The 24636-nt window shown below is 41.8% G+C and overlaps 1 protein-coding gene and 1 long non-coding RNA gene across 7 annotated transcripts in view; both read left to right on the top strand.

Annotated features, from left to right (window-relative positions):
- Positions 1–392: 392 nt before the first annotated feature.
- LOC309515395 lies at positions 393–4755 on the top strand. Its single transcript, XR_014212456.1, has 2 exons — positions 393–720; positions 4446–4755. It is a non-coding gene; the product is annotated as an uncharacterized lncRNA (long non-coding RNA).
- A 6765-nt stretch (positions 4756–11520) lies between these two features.
- Positions 11521–24636, top strand: part of STARD3NL (STARD3 N-terminal like) — a 292381-nt gene continuing 279265 nt past the window's right edge. For 3 of the 6 annotated variants that reach the window (XM_082192924.1, XM_082192923.1, XM_082192925.1), the window contains exons 1-4: positions 11521–11699; positions 19178–19474; positions 23584–23661; positions 24515–24592. In XM_082192924.1, coding sequence (XP_082049050.1) covers positions 19250–19474; positions 23584–23661; positions 24515–24592 — 381 coding nt within the window. In that variant the 5' untranslated portion in view covers positions 11521–11699; positions 19178–19249. The remainder of the gene's footprint in view (positions 11700–19177; positions 19475–23583; positions 23662–24514; positions 24593–24636) is intronic. The other 3 variants (XM_082192921.1, XM_082192922.1, XM_082192926.1) reach the window with 2 other exon arrangements.

Raw genomic sequence — 24636 nt, 5'->3', positions numbered from 1 at the left:
ACCAGGGCTTCCCCATTGCCAACTGACCAGATATACTTCCAAGATGCCAGTTCAGTAAGCAACTGCTCAGGCCTTGGACATTCAACAGCAGCACAGAGGAAGTAGTGGTGCCAACAAGACTTGCCCAGGCTCACTATTATTTAAGGCACTGGCTAGTGTTGGTCCACTTCTGATATTTGACTCCTGATGACCTGAGAGCTATGCTCAGCATGTGGCACAAAAACAGAGGCTGCAAGAGTGATACACACATCTTGCCACACATTTTCTACAAAGCAGATACATGTCTCTTTGCGGTGGGGAGATGTGAGTGCTCCCAGTGGCAGTGCAGACTTCCCATGAAATACTTGAAGAACAGAAAGAAGATCCATAACTAATTTGCATTCACCATCTTTTGGTGTTTCAGTATTAGACAACCCTAAGCCTTGTCTGTTTGTGACCTGCTTTGTTGCCTTGGCTACCTTCGGTAACCTATGAACCAATTCTGGCTGTTAGCCACAGTGTCCTTAACCCTGGCCAGTTCTCAAGGCTTAACAGTGAGTTGATACATTAGGGGAAAGATCTCTCAGATCAGACAGCTGTGTTCCCACACAAATCTAAGCTGTGACATTTATTTTATCTAGAAACTGGGCACTGCCAGTTCTGGTGACTGTCTTGCCTCTGGCCATGGAATCAGCCATAAAACAGTTTTGAGACTTGAGTTTTACTGCTGAAGCTAGGTAGGTTTTGCCTCATGAGATACCTAAAAGGGGTCCATATATGAAGTTGTTTAGAGTTCCTTGGAGGCAGAGCAGTGTACTAACAAAATAAAAACACAATTTCATGAAGACAGAGTAGGATGTATATGATGCTCAGTGTCTTGTGAGATTTGGTCTAGTCTGAATATCCTACACAAGGGAAGATGTTTAGCAGCAACTTCATATGTACTGTACTTTGGGTGAACTTGTTCTGCTATTTTGATGCCAGAGATGTACCTTGGGTGTCTTCCAGTGTGGTGAAATGCTCTGAGTGTTGCTGACAAGACATTTATGTACAGTGGTCAAGGAGGTTTTCCCTTCTCCTTACCCCTCTTGGCAAAACAATGTTTCTCTGAGCTGTGATTGAAAACATCGGCTGATTCTCATACTACATTTTAAAATGTATGCTTAAAATAATTTAAGCGTACAGCTGAAAATACTCCTGCTCCTTTAAACCAATTAAATAGGTTTCTAAAATGTCTCAAGATATTCGGTTTGCTTGTTTTAGAATGAAGAACTGCTACATATATTATGTTCTACTCATTTTTCTTCTTCCCCCCTCAGTTACTTCCATTAGGTGGTGCAAGATACAAATACTATTTTTCTTTTATTTTTACTACAGGCTTCTCCAGGGCTTTGACAAGAACATTAATCCATATTCTTTTGTAGTTGGTTCATGCATCCTTGCATATCCCTGAGCTTGTTTCAGATACAAATATCAAAATAGAATTTCCAGGATTTTGTCATAGGTACATTACAAGAGTATTGCATGAATCCTTAAAGCATTCTTAAATCTCTGCATTTTTGTTTACCTTGTGTTTACACTCATTAGGGAATGTGTCTGAGCCCACATGTGTGTCCAGCATTCATGTGTATTCGTAAACACACTATCAGGCTTGTGATATTTTGCTAGAGTTACGATGTGTGTTCATTACGAATATGTCTTTACCCTTAACCTTATGCCCGCAAGAAGTTCTCAGACAAAAGGTTTGTTACATGAAATGTGACAGAATATAAAAATTCTGCTTCAGACAGCAAAATTACAAATTTAATCAGGCAGCAAATCCTACAGTACATATGCATCTAGATCTAAAAAGTGAAATAAATCCCTAACTATTCTCAAAAGCCTACAGAAAGTGAGCACGGCAATTTTGCCACCGAACCCACACTAACAGCAATGCAAGAAATGGAAGCAGAAAGGTTTACTTGTCCTGAAGTGAAGCATGGTGTCAAATTGGTCCTTGAGAGCATAGAGTGAAAAGGGGTCCATGTTGGAGCTTTGAGAACTAACCAACCATTGAAAATCCATAGTTTGTCCTGTTTTGAGCCACTACATTCCAATGAAGAGAGGTGGATGAGCAGTTCTTATAATTCCAATATTTCTATTGTTCTATTGTCTCTTCCTAGAATTTCCTGCCTATTTCCCATTTTGTTTACTCTGTTTAATTGGATGTTGAAAGACCATAACCCTAGTGACCAATGACTAAACTAGTTATCCTTGTTTCCTGTTTTAAAGTTATCTTACTATTTTTCTGTGTGGCAACCATTCTTTCACAGGTGTTGATTAGATTCTACTGGCAATTACTTGTGCTGATCCTTTACACAAAGTATCACAAGCACAGGATATCTCCCCATGCCTTCCAGGGTACGTTTGACATAAGACTGGTACCAGGGTCAAGAAATGGGGATCTCTTTTCATGTTAAAGTTAGGCCAGCTCATGCCATGATCTACAGCAGTGTTTTTCAACCACTGTTCCGCGGCACACTAGTGTGCCGCGAGATGTTGCCTGGTGTGCCGTGGGAAAAATTGAAAATTTTTTTAAAAAATAAATGTCAAATTTTCGCCCACTAGGCGGGCGCCGGACTGTGTACACCCTATTTTCCCTCCGTCCTGGGTGGGGATCAGATCGGATGGGATCGGATGAGAGCGGACAGGCGGTCCGCTCTAATCCGATTCCCCATAGAGAGCAGCGGGGCTCTGACATCTCCCTCTCCGCACACAGTGGTGGTGTGCCTCATGATTTTTTTCATGAAACAAGTGTGCCTTTGCCCAAAAAAGGTTGAAAAACACTGATCTACAGTAATAAACCACAGAAAAAGTTCAGATTGGCACATTGCCCCTGAGATAGAAAACCATGAGCTATGGCCATCCCTCACTGTAGTCCATCAACAGCTGATATCCAGAGGGATTGTGCCTGAGTACACACACTGTTAAGTTGTGGGTGAACATATCAGACGACACAGTGATTCTTCAAACAGCTCTTGTTTATTCACAGGCCAGAACTGAACTGAACTGAAGGGTTCAGCCAGCCTGCTTATATAGAGCTCCACTACAACGCAACAGTAACAACGTTCTGTAACTATCCAATCACTGAACGTCACTTTCAGTTCCTTATTTGCATATGTGGACCTGAGTGAAAACTATCTACAGTATTCCCCCTGCTGGCCCAGGGTGAGAACTACAGTACATAACACACACAGCACACTCATCAGGGCCAGCCCATCTATGAGTCAAGGCGAAGCGACTGCCTCAGGCAGCAGGATCCACATGGGCAGCAAAGCCCGCTGTAGATCTTTATTCCTCCTTTGTTCCTGATATAGATTTTCACTCAACCCTTCTTCCTTAGCGGGGAGGGGAGCACCATTTTGTGGTTCGCCTCAGGTGCCAAAATGTCTTGGGCCAGCCCTGACATCTATCCCTCCTTAGCAGAGATCTTGCAGTGCTGTTTAGGCCCTTGGGGAGGGGTCAGGAGGGGGCGCAGAAAGTAAATGCATCCCCTCCCCTCTCCTCTCCCAAAGCCTTCCTCTTCTGTGCCCGAGGGCTCAGGTTTAGGAGCTAAATGCTAGCCACAGATTATGCATTTTATTGCTGTCGGTTCGTGTACGCACTGCACTGTGGGAAACGGAAATGGTTTCCTTTTACTTTTCCTTCCTCCTGAAACAACCCTATAGTTGGTTTTTGTTTTTGTAGCTTCACATCACAGGACCCCCCTCCCCCCGGTATTTCAACATAAAATTGTCTGGGGAGGTGTTGATGCGTCTCCAGCTGCACTACGACTTGGGCTGGCATAGAATCACATTTTCTCCTCCGCTCCCATTTTCTTCTCTTTTTCTGTGCTATTGCAGGAAATCTTAACAAGCAACTCCAACTTGAAACAGTGCCAGACCTTGGCTTCCCCCGAGGCTAGGTTCACTTGTTACAACAAAATGTTAGCTTTGCCTATTTGCCAGCTCACACAAGCTGCCTGGACTTTGTTCCCATTAGTAATTTAACCTGTGTACCGAGAGCTCATAAAATAATATTGCTGCAAGAACTCCTAGGGTAAGATATACCTTTGCCAGATCTCTGACATTGTGTCAGTTTATAGTTCACATGTTTAGGGGACAACCCAGACAATGCCACCCAGCCACTCCTGCAGAAAGTGCCAGGCCTATTCACCCAGGGCCAGCAGGGAGAGGACCAGAAGGATGAGTATGGGGCTGAGGAACTCATCCAGCTGAGCGCCTGAGGACCACGTCCTATTCAGACCCTCCCTCATGTGATGGCGGGGTTGGGGTTGCGTGGAAACTGTATGTTTCTGGCAGAATGCGTACCCTACATTGTTGTTTTGGGGAGGTGTTGACACTGTTGTGGGCAGTGGAGGCAACCATGTAGTGTGTCCAGGGCGCTTTTGATGGAGACATGGCTTCTGTCCTTGGCCAGTCCACCAGATTGTCCACCAGATCTGCCACAACATGGTTGCAGTGCCATCAGGGATCCAGGAGCTGACCCTGTCTTCCGCAACTTGATCCTGGAGATGCGGCCAGAGGCTAACCCTCATGCCACTGCTTAGATGACGGTGTGCTGGAATTCCTGGAAGCTAAGACCCAAGTTTTTGGCAAGTATTCTTTGGTGAGAGAACCCAAGCAGACATTTAACACCACAAAACATGTGGCAAAGAAAAGCATGGAACTATAGGCTGCAAATCCATTAAAATGTGCCCCTTTGGTGGATCCCAAACTGGCCCCCTGTTTCAACCCATGGCTTAATAGTTGCTGAGTATTTATCCTTCTAGACTCAAATTATAAGTTGCTTAGTGATCATAAGGGCTCATAAAATCCATTATTGTTGTCTTGCTGATAGTTCCTATATTACAGAGAAATAATTTAAAAGCACATCAACACCCACAAATATAAAGGATTTTGCCAGTATAAGGTTAATATGGACAGCAACTTCAGATCAAAAAGAAGATATCACTGGACACGTCATATGCCTCAATAAGATAGACAACACTTTCCTGTTGAAACATTGTGGAGTCCAATATGCATGAAACATCAATTTCTGATGAATCAATTTCAATTTTAAATCTAAAGAAACGTTCTATATATATTTTAAAGCAATTTTTCATGGTTTAGGTTGTATGGTACTTTCTAATTCCCTTTTCCATTGTAACCTACGTTGCTGACCATGTACTTTACAAGTTTTCAGTAAACATTTATAATCAATAGTGATCACTTTGATGTTTTGTGAAGGCCCAATTATTCCTTCCAGGGATTTTGCAGATGCTGAGGCACACAAAGTAAATGGACTATAAATGCACACCAGCAGGTGTTGTACTTGAAAATATGCCATTCAGAATTCATTGGTAAATGATATATTACCCTCAATTAAAAAACTGTAAAAATTATCCATTTGTTCATATATATCAGCTAATCTGATATATAAACTCCGCAGTTTGCCTACTTCTTTCATAAAAAGGATTGCCTCACTATCTTCAAATCAGGGCTACCCCAAAAGTCAATTTATCATGAGCATATGGATCAAATTACAGCTGACAAGCCAATATACACCTAGGTGGAATCTACACACATATAAAAAAGGTGTGGAAAAAATGCTTTTTAAAACGTTTTGAAAAATACATTGAATTTTGCATAGCTCACTGTCGCCAGCTATTTTCACATTCGTATATTGCACTTTACAACACATTAAAAACATTTTATTTGCAGCTATATAGCTGAGTAACATGTCCCTCTAGTTGCTGTAACTGAAGGTGGCATTGATCCTTTCTTTCTTTCTGTTTTACATACCTAGATCCCAGTGCCACCCACATTATTTGTGGCAGTACATTCCCCCGAAGTTTGTAAACCTTACCCCAAGTACTAAGTTTAAGTAGTCTCAACCTTTCCACATCAATGAAGATTTCTGTTATTAACCTATTTAAAGTTAATTTAATCATCTGAGAAATATCTGTAGGAAACAAAATCCCTAGATATTTTATAACCTCTGGGCACCAGTGAAAATGTCAATTAGCATTCAAAGCAAGCAATTTCCACTTGCCTGCCGACATTAATTCAGATGCAGCTTAACATATGAGAGATCCTAATCATGACTCACATTATGTAAGGTGCTCCCATTGATTCACAATCCTAAACACACCTATTTGAGAGTAAGTCTACAGGGGGAGTTTGGAGTTGTGGGGGCCCTTAACCTTGGAGGGACTTTGAAATATGCCTTCAAATATCTTTTGGATTTCAGTGCTGACTATGGAGAATGGGCTGACCTGTCGGGAAGGGATAAAGATACTGTCAAGTTGGAGTCTCCCCGAGATCTACCCCTCAGTGGGAAAGGAAGGAAATTAAGAATAAGATCAGCAGAAGACAAAGTAAAGTGCAGGTATAAATATGAAGAAGACCTGCAGAAGGGATATGGAAAAGACTTAAGAGCCTCGGATAGAAGGTCACCAGGTTGATGGACTAGATGGAAGGGATAGAAAGGACTGACAAAACCCGAGACCAGGAAGAAGAGACGATGGATGAAGATTAGAAGAAAGTTTAAAAAATTCATTTAGAGAATTTTTGTAAAATTAATGAGTGTTAGAAAAAATGTTGGAATGAAACTATTTGGCTTTAGTAGAAATGCTTTAAGGAATTATGTATAAATAAGTTTTAAGTTTTAAGCTTTAGGGCTTTTTATGGTAAGATAAGGTTAAAATAAATTAAGGTAATTTAATGACAGAATATAGTGGAAGATGGAAAGGATTTGCTGAGATAATTAATAACTAGAATACAAAAAAGGGAGGTGTGAGGAGGTCGATGAAACAAGTTAATGAAAGATAAAGATTTGGGAATATTGGATTTGGGTTTTAATTTTTTTGTCTGCTTTTGTTTTTGGTTTTGATGTATTGTGTCTTTTGTTTTTTCCCTTTTTTCTTTTTATTGACTTGTATTGTTGAATTCCTTTTTTTGTCTATCTTTTTCCTTTTCCTTTTTTTATTTCCCCCCCCTCTTCTTTGTAATTTTAAATTCTCAATAAATATCATTTTTTAAAAAAAGAGAGAGAGTAAGTCTACACAGAGAGAATTAGACTTCACATACACAATTATATGGACTAAGCTAAAAGTTGTCTATGGCCAGGGAGGAATATGTACATTTGAGAAGGAACAGAACGCGCAACTGGACCTTTATTTTCAATGCTGTTGAAGAGTTAAGCCACTGTTCAGTTCAAAAAGAAAACACAAAACAGTTTGTCTGTCCTGTATCAGCATCAGTGAACAGGACATAGGATTTGTACCAGAAGCCGGCCATATTTCATCCTGTAATACAGACATGACTCAGGACAAAGCAGCCTCTTGTCACAGCTTTGCATTGTGACATCACAAACTATCACTGTGAAATCATATGTGAGGTCAGCATAGGCTTGTGCTGAAGATGAAACTCCCGGTAGTACTGTTCAGTTGGGATGTTGCTGCAGAGAGGTCTGGTTCCTAATTTCATGACTATGCGGCCAAAGAGGAGGAAAGAGGAAGTGGGAAGCTTTATGTTCAAGGTTCACAGAAAAGTGAAAGGGCTGAATTCAAACAAGAGGTAGGTGTCATTTGGTGAACTGAAATGAGTGTATATAGAGAAGGGAATTAAATATCTATGCTGTGGACTAACTTAAACAGGGTTGACATGTAATTTACTCTGCTATGGAAGCCTGGCAAATTTCCATTGGATGCTTCTTCACACCCCTGACAAAATTTCCAAAACTGGAAAATCATGGCAGCTAATAATCTGGTATAAAACTGATAGTGTAGCTATATATATATTTATATATTTACTTGGAAAATAAATACAACCCAGGTAGTTAAGAAAGCGCAAGAGAGACTTCATCTGCTCAGAGTATTGTGAAAGAACAATGTCAATCAACATTTGATGACCTCCTTCTACCGGTCCACAATGGAAAGTGTCCTTTCACACTGCATCACGGTGTGGGACCCTGGTTTGACATAAACTGATTAGGAAGTGCCTACAGAGGGTGGTGAATACAGCACAAGGTATTATGGGCTGTCCCGTGAATCCGCTGGATGACATTGCAGAAGAACGTTGCCTCAGGAGAGAGAGGAAAATTCTCAGGGATGATTCACACCCTGGCCGGCACTTTCTTGATCTTCTGCCCTTGGGCAGAAGATACAGAAGCAGGATTAGTCGCACCAACAGGGTAAAGAACAGCTTCCATCCCTGGGCTGTGAGGCTGCTGAACGAAAAGATAACAACAGGGCAACTGACTTCCGGTTTTGGTGGGTGTGCATCAGTAAATGAGGGGAATTAAGACTAAGAGAGCTGAGGACACTGACAAACTGGAACGTGTCCAGAGGAGGGCAACCAAAATGGTCAAAGGCCTGGAAACGATGCCTTATGAGGAACGGCTAAGGGAGCTGGGCATGTTTAGCCTGGAGAAGAGGAGGTTAAGGGGTGATATGATAGCCATGTTCAAATATATAAAAGGATGTCACATAGAGGAGGGAGAAAGGTTGCTTTCTGCTGCTCCAGAGAAGCGGACACGGAGCAATGGATCCAAACTACAAGAAAGAAGATTCCACCTAAACACTAGGAAGAACTTCCTGACAGTAAGAGCTGTTCGACAGTGGAATTTGCTGCCAAGGAGTGTGGTGGAGTCTCCCACTTTGGAGGTCTTTAGGCAGAGGCTTGACAACCATATGTCAGGAGTGCTCTGATGGTGTTTCCTGCTTGGCAGGGGGTTGGACTCAATGGCCCTTGTGGTCTCTTCCAACTCTTCTATGATTCTATGATTCTATGAGTGGGGGGCGCTCGTGTAATCTTACTGTATACAAGTTGTACAAGTGGCAATAAAGTATTTCAGTTTCAATATATCCACATTTGAAAATTCCAAAATGCAATGTTTCAGAGAAAGTGTGTGTTCTTAGGCAACATTTTGATCTCCCCACTGCCTCTCTTTTATATATATAAAAAGCAGTGTCTTTTACAGAAAGAGTATCCCACTCTTCCTGCCACCCAAATGACTTCTTTTTAAGGAATAAATTAAATGTCCTCTACCTGAGCTACTTGTTTTCCCCAATATAATTAGACAAAGAGGTCTAATTTCTGACATTTATCTTAGTCTTTTTTGTAAATTTTGCTACTACCACATAATCCTATAATAACCAATTCATTAACTTTGGTACTTGTTATTGTTTCTAGTATTTGGCATTTGATAAATGGGCAGCTGTTACCACATATAGTGTGCCAGTTCTGCATGTTCTTTTTTAATTGCATCCGTTGTGAATGTTGATGAAAAAAATACTGAGTTATTATTAGATATTCCATATTTTCATTATCTGCTTTTTTTTCTTCCTTTCTTTTGTGAGAAGACAAGTCCACTACAGATGACGGAAATATCAAGTTCTTTAACTTAAAATAGTTAAAACTATATTTATATCAATATATCATATGACCTCCTCATAATTTTATAGGTTTTTTCCCCTAATAGTCATGCATAGCAAAACAAATTTCCTTACTGCCCAAATATATTCTGTTTGGATTTAAAAATTCTTCCCTATAGCCTAGCCTACTTTACCATAAACTCCTTAAAATCCAGAAAAAAGAGATGCTCCCCAATGCTTGATGATTTATGAATTGTAGTTTTTCCTTAAAGCAAACTTACATGTAAATATTGTATATACATTATGTACCTTTTGGTGCTTGTAAATCATAATGATAAAAAATATGATTAGAAAATAACAATCGTGCCCACCTACAAGAGGAAAAATGGATATCCCTTACACCCAATGCATAATTGGAACAATGAAAATTAATCAAAAGGGTCATTCATCGGTGTTTAATAGACCTAGTTCACACAGCTTTATGTGCTGTATTTTTTGACTGATTATAATTATGAAATTATGAAAACTAGCCCGTTAGAAGGGTGCTCAAAACTCCTCCCTGCCTTCCTCTGCGCACCTTCCAGCTTGTCAATATCCTTAAATTGTGGCGCCCAAAGTATTCCAGGTGTGGTCTGACCACATGTTAAGTTGTGGTCCACTAAGACCCCAAGATCCTTTTCACATGTGCTATTGGCAAACCATCTTATATTTGTGCAGGTGGTTTCTCTTGCCTAAGTGCAGAATCTTGTCCGCACTGAATTTCATTCTACTGGGGAATGGCAGATGAAGATGATAGACTTTTCGGAGCTAGCTGACCTGACTGGAAGAGTCCGTGACCAGGAGGAGGAGGAGTACCAGGAGGAATGGATAAAATTCAAAGACTATTTAGTTAAATATGTTAAGATAACCTAATTGGAAAAACTTGCAAATACCAGATGGGCTTAGGATTTAAATATGTAATGTTAGAGAATAATATGTTTAAAGTTAAAATGGAAAGAAAGAAAGGTGTTAAGTGATTAAGTTAATTTTATGAGAAAATTGGTTTTGGAAAACTGTTACAATGATATACACTGAAACTCAGCCGGGGGATCCAAGGAAGTCACTTAATAATGTTACTAAGTTTGGATTAAGTAGAGTTAAGTTATATGTTTGTTTGTCTAAAAAATGTTGGAAAATGTTATGTACTGAGTTGAATAGGATCCAAACTGCAGCAGTCTGATTGGTCCTAGAACAATAGGATTCAGAATGCAGCAGTCTGATTGGTCCAAGAACAATGCAGCAGTATGATTGGTTGGCAGGAACCACCCAATCATGCTCCAGATATAAGTGAATCCACAACCTGATTGGCTTACAGTAGAATTCCGGAATTAGCCCATCATGTGCAGCCCATTGTGTAAATAATGTATATAAAGCAGATACTTTGAGGGGACTTTCATTCATTCCTCCTCACCACTATGAGCTGAATAAAGAGCATGAAATCACTTTGCGACTCTGAGTATATTTCAGAAAATTAATTAAAAAAGGGGGGAAATGAATTTAATTCTACTGTATTAGTTTGGGCCAAGTTCTCCAATCTGTTAAGGTTGAATCCTGATTCTGTCTTTTGCAGCATTGGCTACCAGTTAGGGGTTTCGTTTCTGTTCCTGTTCTGCATTTTTTATTATGTACTTTTATGCCGTAAGCCCTGAGATCTTCCTATGAAGCTGGTATACAAATTCAAAAATAAATGACAAGGCAACCACTTGACCATCCAATATAGACACGGTCTATGATGCCCAAAGTGCTGGCGACCTTCCTCCAGAGGCTGTTGGGACTCCAACTCCCATCAGCCCCCGCCGGCAAAGTCCACGCGGAGGGCATGCTGGGAGTCTGTCAACATTCGGAGCCCTCAGGCGGCCCCGCCCTGAGGCTGCGTTTTTCCGAAGACAGGCGCCGCCTGCGTCACACAGGCCCCGCCCACCCCCGGCTGCTACCAACCAACCGTCTCCCACCCATCCGCTGAGAGCGACCGTTGGCCGCACCTGCTCCGCGAAGGCCCCGCCCCCTGGCTCGCAGGGCGGAGCAGAGGCGCGAGCCCCGGCCACTCCCCTCGGCTGCTCGGGCTGAGGTAAATTCGCCGCTGCGCGCGCACCTGCCCCTCCCCGCCTCCGAATCCAGGCCCGCTGTGCCGTTGCTAAGGGAGGCGGCCGCTCGTCGCCTCGCCTCTGCCCCCGCCCTCTGGAGCGGCCGGGGCGGGGCGGGAGGAGCCGCCCGAGGCGGGGCTTCCTCCGCCAGCCTGAGGCTCCCTCCCCACCGCGGCCAGGAGCGAGAGCGGCGCGTCCCGGTAAGGAGCCCTCAGCCCCGCGTCCCCTCACCGCCTCCAGGCGATAAGGCCCCTTCGCCCCGCCCGGCCTTCGCGGTCGCTTTAGCGCCCTTCCCCCCCCCCCGCGATAGCACAAGTTAAATTTCACGGGTCACGTCCCTTCTCCCTGTTTCGGTTTCCCTTCCTGTTTCCTGTCGCCAGTGGACCCGCCGACCCCGCCCCGTGTTTAACCTCTTGCCTCCCGCCGCCGCCCCCCTCGTCTCCCCACCACAGCCCCTTCCCCCCTCCGTCTCCCCGCGTGGGAAGGGGCTTGGACGGACCGATGGGCTTGACTTGTACTCCGCTGCGGATGAGCTTGTGCCCGAAGCAGAGAACAGGAACCCTTCGAAATAACAGAGAAATGCAAACACGCAAAATGCAGAATGTGTCGTTATATTCCCAGCATCCCACTGCTTTAAGAATCTGGGTTTTGTGAGTTGTCGCAATTAATGGGGTTGAGGGAATAAGAGCAGAATCGCCTCTGTGTCTTGAATTCAGCCAGCAGACGCTGCGGAAATTAGTCATCTGTAACTTGGCTGAGAGATGTTTTGCCTGCCTTCTCTTCAAGTAGGCGGCTCTCCGGATGATGGTTTTTAACTGCCCATTTTAAAACTTTGTATCATCCAAACGTGATTATCTTGATGATTTGGATCTTTTCTAAGGGCTGTTTGACACATTGAATGGAGTGTAGAAACCACCAATCTAATGCAGATCACTGATGAGGATTCCTGTATGAAACATGAGTTTGACGTGCTCATACATTGTGTTTTTGGATTACAGTGGTACATTGGGTTAAGAACTTAACTCGTTTTGGAGGCCTGTTCTTAACCTGAAACTGTTCTTAACCTTTAGCTAATGGGGCCTTCCGCTGTCGCCGTGCGATTTCTGTTCTCATCCTGAATAATAATAATAATAATAATAATAATAATAATAATAATAATTTATTATTTATATCCCGCTCATCTGGCTGGGCTTCCCCAGCCACTCTGGGCGGCTTCCAAAAAAATATTAAAATACTGTAATACATCAAACATTAAAAGCTTCCCTAAACAGGGATGAAACAAAGTTCTTAACCTGAGGTACTATTTCTGGGTTAGTGGACTCTGTAACCTGAAGCGTCTGTAACCCGAGGTACCACTGTACATCTTAAAATATAACTGCATGAAGTCTTACAAATGAGGTTGCACTTCACGCTTTACAGAGCAATCCTGATCCCCAGCTAGGAAGGTGCATGGTGAAGTAGGAGATTGACCTGTGCATCTGAAGCCCATGCATCACTTGCACCAACCATGGCAGAAAGTGGGGACTGGATTGGTGCCCCCCACCAAAATACCACATTTTGAGGCTTTCCTCAGGCTACTATCAGTGGGAGAACCACTGGTAGTAGCTTCCTGCACAGTGGGGGCTTCTACAGTGGTGTCCTTTACCCCCCTGCTAGGGCAGAGGACAGCATAAATTGACAGAGGAGTTATTATGATGTCACCTCCATCATAACAACCCCCACCAATAGCAATAATTAGGGTTTAGAACTGTTCTGTCAGTCTGCCTAATTTTATCTTTTTTGATCCCCAGAGGAGTAAGGATAAGAGTTGCTTCCAAGTAGTGTCAAAAGTAAAATTGCACAGTAAATTATTCTGTTGCTTAAGGGCATGAAAGATGTATTAGACAATGCTTTTATCTTTCAAGGCACTCCCAACCCTAATAGTCCATGACTCATCTGTCCTCAGTAGTGTATGTAAACATGTATATCTGCTTAGTGAAATAAGTAGGTCAATGAATCTGAAAAATTTCCACATATTTATAAATAGATAAGATCATGTCTAAAGTATGGTGTTCTGAGGTTGCAGTCTGTCTGTCAGACTTGTATTTGAGAGATGGATAGAGATGCGCAATTACTTCATGGTGATGGACTGTTACTTCTTTGAATGGAAGAATTGTTGCAGTAGTGTGTGATACTTATGCAATATGGTGATGTGGCAGCAGGTGTTTTCTGAGACTAGTTAAATTGGGAGGAGACCAATACCTAGCTAAAGTTGGGAGGAGAGAGGAGCAGAATCTGATGCTGAAAAAGTACGGGCTTTTAACATTCTTCATTGTAAAACTATGTACCAAATTACATATGACTGAATTTTATAGCACAGCCTCAGTAGCCTGGTCTGCATGTAATGTTAACCCATATTTAATGGTGCGCTCCCGCTGCTCGGTCCCAGCGCCTGCCAACCTAGCAGTTCGAAAGCACCCCCGGGTGCAAGTAGATAAATAGGTACCGCTTACCAGCGGGAAGGTAAACAGCGTTCCGTGTGCTGCGCTGGCTCGCCAGAGGCAGCTTTGTCACGCTGGCCACGTGACCCGGAAGTGTCTCCGGACAGCGCTAGCCCCCGGCCTCTAGATGTGAGATGGGCGCACAAACCCCAGAGTCTGTCAAGACTGGCCCGTTCGGGCAGGGGTACCTTTACCTTTACCTATAGTTTAACATGAATTAGCACTATCCACTGAAAGTCCCCACTTTGCTCCTTCCCTTTTGTGTACTGAGAGCAGCAAACCGAAGCGCTTGGTTTGTCATTTTTGTGCAAACCTGGACTTGTGACTTACTTCCCCTGCGCCCGGCAAACAAATGATGTGGGTAAGCCAAGGACAAACATTTTCTACTGTTTGTAGTTTGTCTAAACAGACACTCTAAATAGATGACTCTTGATGGCCCTGTGGAAATGAGCCAGTTATAATGCTAGACTGTTCTTCCCAAGAGGTTGTTCTTTAGACTGCTGAAGAAGAACACTTGCCAAACATTTTGTACTGATCGCGGAACATTTAATGGTTGCAGAACAGAGTGCAGGGTCATAAATGTTGACCTCAGAACATGATACCATACTTTTCGCTCCATAAGACGCACCTGACTATAAGACACACCTAGTTTTTAGAGGGGGAATGTAGGGGAAAAAAATATTTAAAGGGAGCACTGAGCAGAGCCTGTATGCATCCCAGGCTCTGCTCAGCGCTCCCTTTAATGAGCCGTGTGGAGCGTGTGTGCGGCGCTTGCAGGCTTTTCCCTGAGGAGGGAGAAGGGCAGCTCTTTAAAGGGAGCGTGGCTCTTGGGGGCTTTTCTGGGAGGTGGGGGAAGGGACTGAGGGGCTATCCCTGAAGCCAGAACAGCAATAGGGAGCGCTGCGCAGTGATCCCTCTTGCTGCTCTGGCTTCTGGGATAGCTGTTCAGCTTGCATTCGCCCCATAAGACGCACACACATTTACCCTTACTTTTTAGGAGGGAAAAAGTGTGTCTTATAGAGCGAAAAATACTGTAAGTTTTATATGGGAGACTTCAGGAGAAAATTGTTTTTCAAAAACCCTGTTATGTGTGTGTATTAACGTGCTGCTTTTATTTGGTTGAATGTGGTGTTTTATAGATGATATATTATCTGTCCCTTGGTTTTCGAACAGTTTCAGGAGTCGAACGGACTCATGGGACGGATTAAGTTTGAGAACCAAGGTACCACTGTAGTTGGAAAGCTGTCATTTATGCCAAAGCAGGTTTTGAAAAGGCATTTGAAGGAAGAGAGGTGGTGCCATGTAGATATTCAGCTACTGAATTCCAATTTAAGGGCTGAATAGAGAATTGGCAGAAGGTGGTAGAAAAAGTATCTTGATAGGTTACAGCAACAATCCTATGCACATTTTCTTGAGGGTAAGTGTCAGGATTTACTTTGAATTCGAGTAAACATGCAAATCACTCCTCCACCTTTGTCATACTTGGTAGAAACAAAGATAGGCCACTAATTTCCATTATATATGTGGAAAACAGACTGAGATAAATGGCATGCCCAGTAAGATTATGAGTGAGTTTGGATATTAATGTTAGTGACATAAAGAAGGCTTAAAATAAATAAATCATGTCAGCAAGCAAAATATAGGCACAACATTTCAGTATTTTAGAAGATTCCTAAATACTTGAAGTTCTTTTCTTTACATTTGGGATTAGTGATGAGTTGACAGTGCAAATGTACTCTCTGCTTATAATGTAAACAGCATACTTTATTACACATTTGACTTGATGATGCTGTAAGCATTCTTGATAATAGAGATTAGTTGTATCTTCCATCTTTTCCAATGTATACCAATTTGGAGAGGAGTATATCTTTAATAATGGTATGTATTTTTGTTGTTTTTACTTACATAATGAGATATGCAGCTAAATAGTTGCCTGTTTAGTAAAAATGTTTGTGTATAAAAATGTTTCTGATTCCACATCCTGACCTATAGTTTACTTCTCTCTCCATTTACTTCATTGGATGCATTCTCTTTAATTCATTAACACTCTAGCCTATTACCACCCCTCTCTTGCTTCACTCTGTTTTATTTTTAAATTGCAGAAAACCCTTAGATATCTAGAGAATAAGGCACCTGAATTTTTTCTAGTCTGGTATATAGTAAAATTTATCCAGTGACTTGACAGTAACTACTGGTAATATTTTCTTCCTTCTCTATGTATCTATTTTCATAATAAGCAATAAGAAATTAAAATACCTTATTTAGGTATCATGCTTAGGTATCAAGCTTTGGACAATTAATTTTCCAGTGCTTTATTTTTGTGTGGAAAGTTTTCTATTTGCTAGTTATTTAATAACAATGAATGGATGGCAACTGCAAATACAATAATAGGCAAGGTTGGTATTCAATGGTTTTAGCTCTGTTTATAAATACCAGGGAAATAAACATGCTAAATTAGATCACTCTCTAGTGCATCTGAAAATTTCCCAATGCTAACTGAATTTTTAAAATATAAATTAGTGAGAAAACCCACATGGCTGCATTTTTTTCAAACAGTTAATATGTAACTTGACAAATGTAGTGGCATGTGGAAAGTAGTGTTTCTTCTGTAGTCTTTTTATTAGTGGTGTTTGAGTCTCTTTGAATAAGAAGGAAATAATTAATTTTTGGTTCCCTCAGGTCTGTTTATATATAATGGTTGCATTAATACAATAAACATAAATTAATATTGAACTTCAAGAATGAATTAATCTGCACTCATTTTCAAATGTGAAAATACATAATGAACTGGAAAAATGCTACTCTCATATCTCACCTAGCTGCAAGTGAGACACCAGGAAAGGTATGCAGCTGAGTATCAAGACACATCCCAGTAGCTATGGAACGTCATGAATCTAGGCAATGAGGCTTAGCTACCCACTTGTTAACTCTGCTGTCCTTTAATATTTATCACCTGCACTATATTGGTATGTCCAGATGAATGAGGAAGTTAGTGCAAAATATTGAATAGTCCTTCCTTGAATAGGAAATTGTATACCTGAGGCCCGTCCTTTACCTGCCTTTCTCCATGCACAGCACTTCAAAATACTCTAGCACTGGCTTGCCAAAACATGCTATTGTTTTCCTCTTGTTTTGGCTTCATTGCTGTTTCTTCCACCTTTATTCTTATCCATCAGGATGCCAAGATTCCACATTGCAGGCAGCAAAATCTTACACAAAGTTCTCACCAGTTTGCACTAAAATGACACAAAATTGTACGTTCTGCCTATTGTGATCTATTGTGGCTGCTCCACCAAGTGCTTTCAGATTGCTGTAGTTTCTGGTTCTGCAGGCCTGGCAAGGTCCAGATTAACAGAAGGTTCTATCTTCAACTGGAAAATATATTTAAAAAATAGACTTCCAGTATTATACAGTCTGGATATGAGAAACAATGTCATTGAGCAGTTATGTCAGAGGTGCAGTTATTTTGTCTGTTCTTTCAAACTATGTATGAAAAATTAAACATTGTTTCCCTGAAGTTGTAATGGTCACACTGGGGAGAAAAGCATAAAAATAATATTTTGTTCCATAAATGTAGGAATAGAAGAATACCAAGTTGTCCTGTAACAAAATGTTGCAGTGCACTCCCAGCTCCTAACAGGAGTGCTGTTTCAGCTGCCAACCAGTGTTTTGTTTTGTTTTCAAAAAATCTTTTGGTGCACAGTTTTCTGTTACTAGTGCATACTTACAGGATACTGTGAACTGGTATGGGGACTAAAAAATATTATTTCCCTTCTTTGTTGCTTTTCAAATAGTTTTTTAATCCACCTCTTATCTGCAATAAAACAGTGCACTACAGTCATACCTCAAGTTGCGTCGGCTTCAGGCTACGTCTTTTCAAGTTGCGCCCTGTGGCAACCCAGAAGTACTGGAACAGTTACTTCCGGGTTTCGCCACCTGTGCAGAAGTGCTAAATTGCGCCGCATGCGCAGATGCAGCACTTCTGAATGTGAACACTTCGAGTTGCAGGCATGCCTCCGGGACAGATTACGTCTTCAACTCGAGGTTCCACTGTACATTGGACTGTTGTCAGTCCCTTTTTCATAGTCAAGTTTCCCCAGCCTGCACTATGAGTATAATATTAATGGTATTGAAGTGGCATTTTAAAAACGTTTTAAAACTCTTAGTAATTATTTTGGGAGATTAAATAAAAATTGAGTTAGAAATGGTTGCTACCTTTTGATGTGTGTGAGGGGGAATGTGAACACAGTGATGTACAACCACAGCTACACTAGAATCCTTGATTTCTCTAGGCAGCGATAATTCTATCCTGGAGGAGGCAAAATTGCTCAGTTTGGATCAATAAGTTACTTCTCCGGATAATAAATTACAGTGGTGCCCTGCAAGACGAAAAACTCGCTAGACGAAAGAGTTTTCCGTTTTTTGAGTCGTTCCGCAAGACGAATTTCCCTATGGGCTTGCTTCACAAGACGAAATGTCTTACGAGTTCTTGCAAGTTTGTTTCCTTTTTCTTAAAGCCGTTAAGCCGCGAAGCCGTTAATAGCCGCTAAGCTGCTAATAGCCGTGCTTCGCAAGACGAAAAAACTGCAAGACGAAGAGACTCGCGGAACGGATTAATTTCGTCTTGCGAGGCACCACTGTACTTTAGCATTTTCTTCTGTGGTCTCCAGTGTTCTGTAGGTTGTAGAAGTTCATGGTGCCATTTTTCCAGCATTAATTCCCCCCCCCCAAACTGCAGTCTTACAGGCTTCTTCATATTTAGGTTGTCCCCCAAGAATGCAGAACTTCCTCCCCATCTTATATTTGCCTGGCAACATGTCACTCATTTGAGCTCACTTTTATTAAGTTGTGATGTGTTTACATAGAATCATAGAATCATAGAGTTGGAAGAGACCACAAGGGCCATCGAGTCCAACCCCCTGCCAAGCAGTAGGTTGTCCCCCAAGAATGCAGAACTTCCTCCCCATCTTATATTTGCCTGGCAACATGTCACTCATTTGAGCTCACTTTTATTAAGTTGTGATGTGTTTACATAGAATCATAGAATCATAGAGTTGGAAGAGACCACAAGGGCCATCGAGTCCAACCCCCCTGCCAAGGGCCATCGAGTCCAACCCCCTGCCAAGCATGATGAAGTAGGGCTTCTTTATTAATAATGGTCATGTTGACATGACTAATTGTGGAATTTTCTTTTCTAGAGAAATCTCATATATGGATAAGCCTGATAGTGATGTTGAAACTGGAAAAAAGCTGCTGTAACCAAAGACAGGATGAGTCGGCTGTTAGACGATCAAGAAAATGCCCATGGCAGCAGTCTGAGCTCTCATCCTTCTTTACGGGATGTTCATTCCATCAACCCAGCACAGCTAATGGCAAGAATTGAGTCTTATGAAAGCAGAGAGAAAAAAGGCATATCTGATGTCCGGAGGACTTTCTGTTTGTTTGTCACCTTCGACCTCTTGTTTATAACCTTGCTGTGGATAATAGAGTTAAATGTGAGTGTCTTTCAAACTGTACTTCTGACAAAAGGTTGGATCCAGAATAGTGAGCTTCTCTAGTCTGCTAAATTAGTATCTTGAAACTGAATTTTATTTATGAGTTGTAACGAACAAAATGAACCAGTTCAGCAGTGTAAGATTGCACTGAATTTTTCAACCATTTCTGGAAGGTATTTCACTCTCAGTTCAGATGAGTAAGAATGTCCAGAATAATAAATAAGAACATTTTGCATTCGACTATGAAATATAATTGAAACAGTAATGTTAAGATGCAGATTACATCATGGCTTACCAGTGTTGTGCCCAGTGCTTTTCTTCTAAAAAATTCTTTAGGGGTACTCTCATTTCCGTACCCATATTGAAATACTGCCCCTCAATGAGGCCAAACTTAGATTCACAAAATGTTTAGTGGTATGCATACCCAGCACGCACGCCCCCCACAAAAAAGCACTGGTTGTGCCCAAAGAGGTCTTCCCTGGCAACCACAGGATCCCTCCCCTGAAATTATGCTTGAACAAAGTATTCTATTCTAGCCAATTGAAGGGCTTCCTTCATGTGTACTATGGGGTGTAAAGCTGGGAATTTGTGTGGTGACTGGGACTGATGGTAATTGTAGTCCCAAACAGCTGGGGGTAACAGGTTGGGGAAGGCTTGTCTAAACTGTAGAAGAAACATTTTCCAACAGCCTTTGATGTTGACAGAATGGCCTGGATCCAACAAATTGTGAGCAGAAAAAGGCTTTTGCACCCTGCCCCTGAAAAGTGAGGCTGGAAGGTTAGAGGGACTTATGGGAAAAGAGTGAACAGATTAGATATGGAGGAGGAAGTTGGCATGAATTGCAGCTACAGATCACCTGTGTAAGCAGAGATGGCTTCAGTTTATGCATTACTACCTTCTGTATAAGTGCTCAAGTAGGCTGGTACTCCACCATGTTCCTACATATCAGAGTTTTCATCAGGGAGCCACCATGATGCCAGAATTTTATGAATTTCTGTTCTGTAAACTCTCTTGGATTATAGATTCAGGTAGGTAGCCGTGTTGTTCTGACAAAGTCAAAATAAATTTAAAAAATTAAAAAATTGTCCTGTAGCACCTTAGAGAACAACTAAGTTTGTTCTGGGTATAAGCTTTTGTGTGCATCTGAAGAAGTGTGCATGCACATGAAAGTTTATACCCAGAACAAACTTAGTTGGTCTCTAAGGTGCTGCTGGCCAATTTTTAATTTTTATTTATTTATTTCTCTTGGATTAGTTGGCTATAAATCTGTAGCCTTTATAACCAGTGCTGCTTTGTAAGAGCCTAGTAATTTAAATGTTGGGTACTCAGTAGGCCAACTGCTCATACAAGAGCATGGTGTGTTTGTGAATAATTGAAAAGTTGGCTTCATAACCAGCCTAAAGGTAAAGGGGCCTCTGACTATTAGGTCCAGTGGTGGCCAACTCTGGGGTTGCGGCGCTCATCTCGCTTTACTGGCCGAGGGAGCCGGCGTACAGTTTCTGGGTCATGTGGCCAGCATGACTAAGCCGCTTCTGGCAAACCAGAGCAGCGTACGGAAACATCGTTTACCTTCCCGCCGGAGTGGTACCTATTTATCTACTTGCACGTTGACATGCTTCGAACTGCTAGGTTGGCAGGAGCAGGGATCGAGCAACGGGAGCTCACCCCGTCACGGGGATTCGAACCGCCAACCTTCTGATCAGCAAGTCCTAGGCTCTGTGGTTTAGCCCACAGCGCCACCCGCGTCCCATAACCAGCCTACTCATTTGATAAAAATATGCAAGGAGTATTGGAAAAGGGTCTTTATTTATTTATTTACCTAAGTAAGAAAGAGGTGTGGAAGAAGTTTGATTTTGTCTGCGAACAACACTAGGGGTTTTTTTTATATGAGAACTTTCAGCCAGTTAGCTTGTTATACCTGTACATGTATTAAAGCAAATATACTAAGGGAGCATTGAATCTTTCTACATAGTTTGTATAATCTGTCTGTAACCAGCAGCAATTAAGCCAATTCATACTTTGTTATTAAATCTAAACAGGGGCCAATCTGTGGGTTTGGGGCACTCTGAAGTAGGAATGCATTGCAGGGTGGGGAGTTCAGTTTTTCCCTCTGCTGTTTTCCTGATTAAAAATGCTCTCCTCCTCCTTTGGGCGCACAGACATTTTCTCTAATGGAGCAAAAAGCAGGGGAAATGTTAAAAGAATGAATGACATCTGGTACCCCCACCTTCCAGTCTCATAAATTCTGATCATAGAACTCCAGCATCTTACCTAACATTTGGTTCTGGATTAAAACAGTTTAGCAAAGTATTTATAGTGAATATAAAGTTCCAGGAATGCTTTTCCCAGCTAGTAATCTTACTTGGCATTTCTGTAGTGTTTTAGAGTACATCTTATACATTCTCTGTCATCTGACAGGGCTTTGGTGTTATCATTGTTAGGCAGAAGTGGCTGAGGCTGAGAAAGTGGCTCACCTAAAGCCACCTCCTGAGTTGCTGACTGAAGGGAAATTGGAATGTGGACTTCTGCTTGCATGGTTAGCACTGTATGACACTGGCTCAGAGGACTGGATATATCTTGGTGGGCTGCTTCAGCATGTATAATTGCATTGTAATTCCCCCCCCCCTTTTTTTTTTACAAATTGGAAAATGGTATTGCTTCCTTTAAACTTTACTTTTCACCTAATTCATAAATTATTAAAGACAAAACACTTTCCTGCTAAAATTGGAATAAATTTGACAGACACAAAGTTAAAAACCCTTAGGTCCATTTCCTGTTAATGACATCTAATTGCATGTTCCAGTGGTAGCTGGCAAGTGATCTTTATTTTACATTGTGATACGTTTCTGTTCACAGTAGTTGATTTTTGGTAGAAGTCTTGAACTGCTTTGTTAATGCATCTGGTTGCACAACAAGTCTGTGTTCACTTGCATGGCTGTAAATTGCCATAATTAAGAGAATGGTGTTGAAAGTGGTGAATTGTGTGTATACATGGCAGGCCTTTCCTTCTTTCTGATAAGCAAAGCACTAATGTTTGTGACCCTTGCATATGAGATTCAGCCTTGGATCTCTAGTATGATTGAAGTTAAAATGCCAGGGTGGGTGTATTCCGGGGGTGATTTGTGCTGCTCATACAGTAGTCTGCTTGATCAAAAAGGGTAATGGAACTCTGAACTTGTATTCACATTTGCAGCTCTTATTCCATGGAAGTAAAAATCTTGTTGCAGTTTTTCTTTGCATGGAAATGGAGCTGTGACTCATGTGCTTGTGGCTCCCATCTTACATTGCTCCTGTGAGTAGACCATAGCTGTCAACTTACAGATTTGAAAATAAGGGACCAGCAGCCTTGAAAATAAGGGACCAGCCGCCAAAATAAGGGACCTGCAGCCTCACCTGTTCCAGGCACTTCAGTCTTCCTGTCCTCCTGCAGTCTGGTCAAACTCATGCTGGTAGCTTCGAGAACACTGTCCAACCAACTTTGTAACCAGAGGTTCAACTGAATAGAATCTGAATCACATGCACCACAAGGCCTATGCAGCCTCAACTTAAGATGGCTCCGGCTTGGTTTTGCACTGCAAAGTTTGCAGCAGCACGTGCAACAAAATGGTGTCCAGCATTCAAAAACCCCCTCAGCTTGCATTAACTAGCCACACACAAGGCATGCAAGCTCCACCCCCCAGTCGTTCTTAGACTTCTTGTTGGGTGAGCAACACAGCCAAGCAACACAGTTGGAGCCTCCCTCCTCCCTGGCCGGCAGGGATGGAGAGAGAGAAGCTGCTTCCTTTGAAATTTAAGGGACATCATTTAAGGGACATCCATCAATAAGGGACAGCAGCAGGACATGGCGCTGGAATAAGGGACTGTCCCTTCAAATAAGGGACACTTGACAGCTATGGAGTAGACTGCTTGCACGAGTCTCTTTGGTTTTATTCTCAACTCAGTTCTGCTATATTGTTAGGACCCAAGTGATTTATTGCATGTATGTTTTGAATTGCTTTGTACCATGTGGTTTGGGTTTTTGAAAAGGAAAACCACAGAACTCTGCTGAAGTGCTTTCAAAAATTGAAAATTAATTATGTTAATAGCTTGATCAATTCTGTTTTCTGTAGGTAAATGGAGGCATTGAGAAAACATTAGAAAAAGAAGTCCTCCAGTATGACTACCATTCTTCGTACTTTGATATCTTCGTAAGTATTTGCTTCCTGTGTCTTAATTCTGTTTTACAGTGGTACCTTTACATATGCTTCAGGTTACATATGCTTCAGGTTACAGACTCCGCTAACCCAGAAATAGTACCTCAGGTTAAGAACTTTGCTTCAGGATGAGAACAGAAATCGTGCTCTGGCGGTGCGGCAGCAGTGGGAGGCCCCATTAGCTAAAGTGGTGCTTCAGGTTAAGAACAGTTTCTGGTTAAGAACAGACCTCCGGAACGAATTAAGTTCTTAACCTGAGGTACCACTGTATTAGTAATTATAATGTAAAGTAGTCTTGTGAAATTTGCCTGAATTGGATACCTAAAATTGTTTCTAAGAGTGGACAGGATATTTGTCAATTACACTCTCATAATTTTCTTCTTCTTAATGAAGTTTCTATCCGCTTGAAGAAGAAACTCTGCTCAGCAGTATTGCTCAAATGCAGTTCCAGTAACGAAAGGAGGAGAACTGTAAAATCAGTGTGTCACACAGAAAATTGTTGTTGTTGTCTAGATTGTGCAGAAATCACTTACAGTAGTACCTCGGGTTAAGTACTTAATTCTTTCCGAAGGTCCGTTCTTAACCTGAAACTGTTCTTAACTTGAAGCACCACTTTAGCTAATGGGGCCTTCTGCTGCTGCCGCGCCGCCGGAGCACAATTTCTGTTCTCATCCTGAAGCAAAGTTCTTAACCTGAGGTACTATTTCTGGGTTAGCGGAGTCTGTAACCGGAAGCGTATGTAACCTGAGGTACCACTGTATATAATTTTAGTTTCTGATTATTATTATTTTGTTCCTTTAAAAAATGTCCTTAATGCCTTTTTCTCTCCCTCCTCCTTCCTCTATAGCTCCTGGCAGTCTTTCGGTTTATGATTTTGATACTTGCATATGCATTGTGTAGACTTCAACACTGGTGGGCAATAGCTGTAAGTAGTAGACTTCAAATTAAATTTAAAAGTTGGAAGATTCT

The sequence above is a fragment of the Podarcis vaucheri genome (genome assembly GCF_965113315.1).
Source record: "Podarcis vaucheri genome assembly, chromosome: 12".
Lineage (NCBI taxonomy): Eukaryota > Metazoa > Chordata > Lepidosauria > Squamata > Lacertidae > Podarcis > Podarcis vaucheri.
The sequence above is the reverse complement of the archived record's forward strand: the minus strand, read 5'-3'. Positions and strand labels throughout refer to the sequence as shown.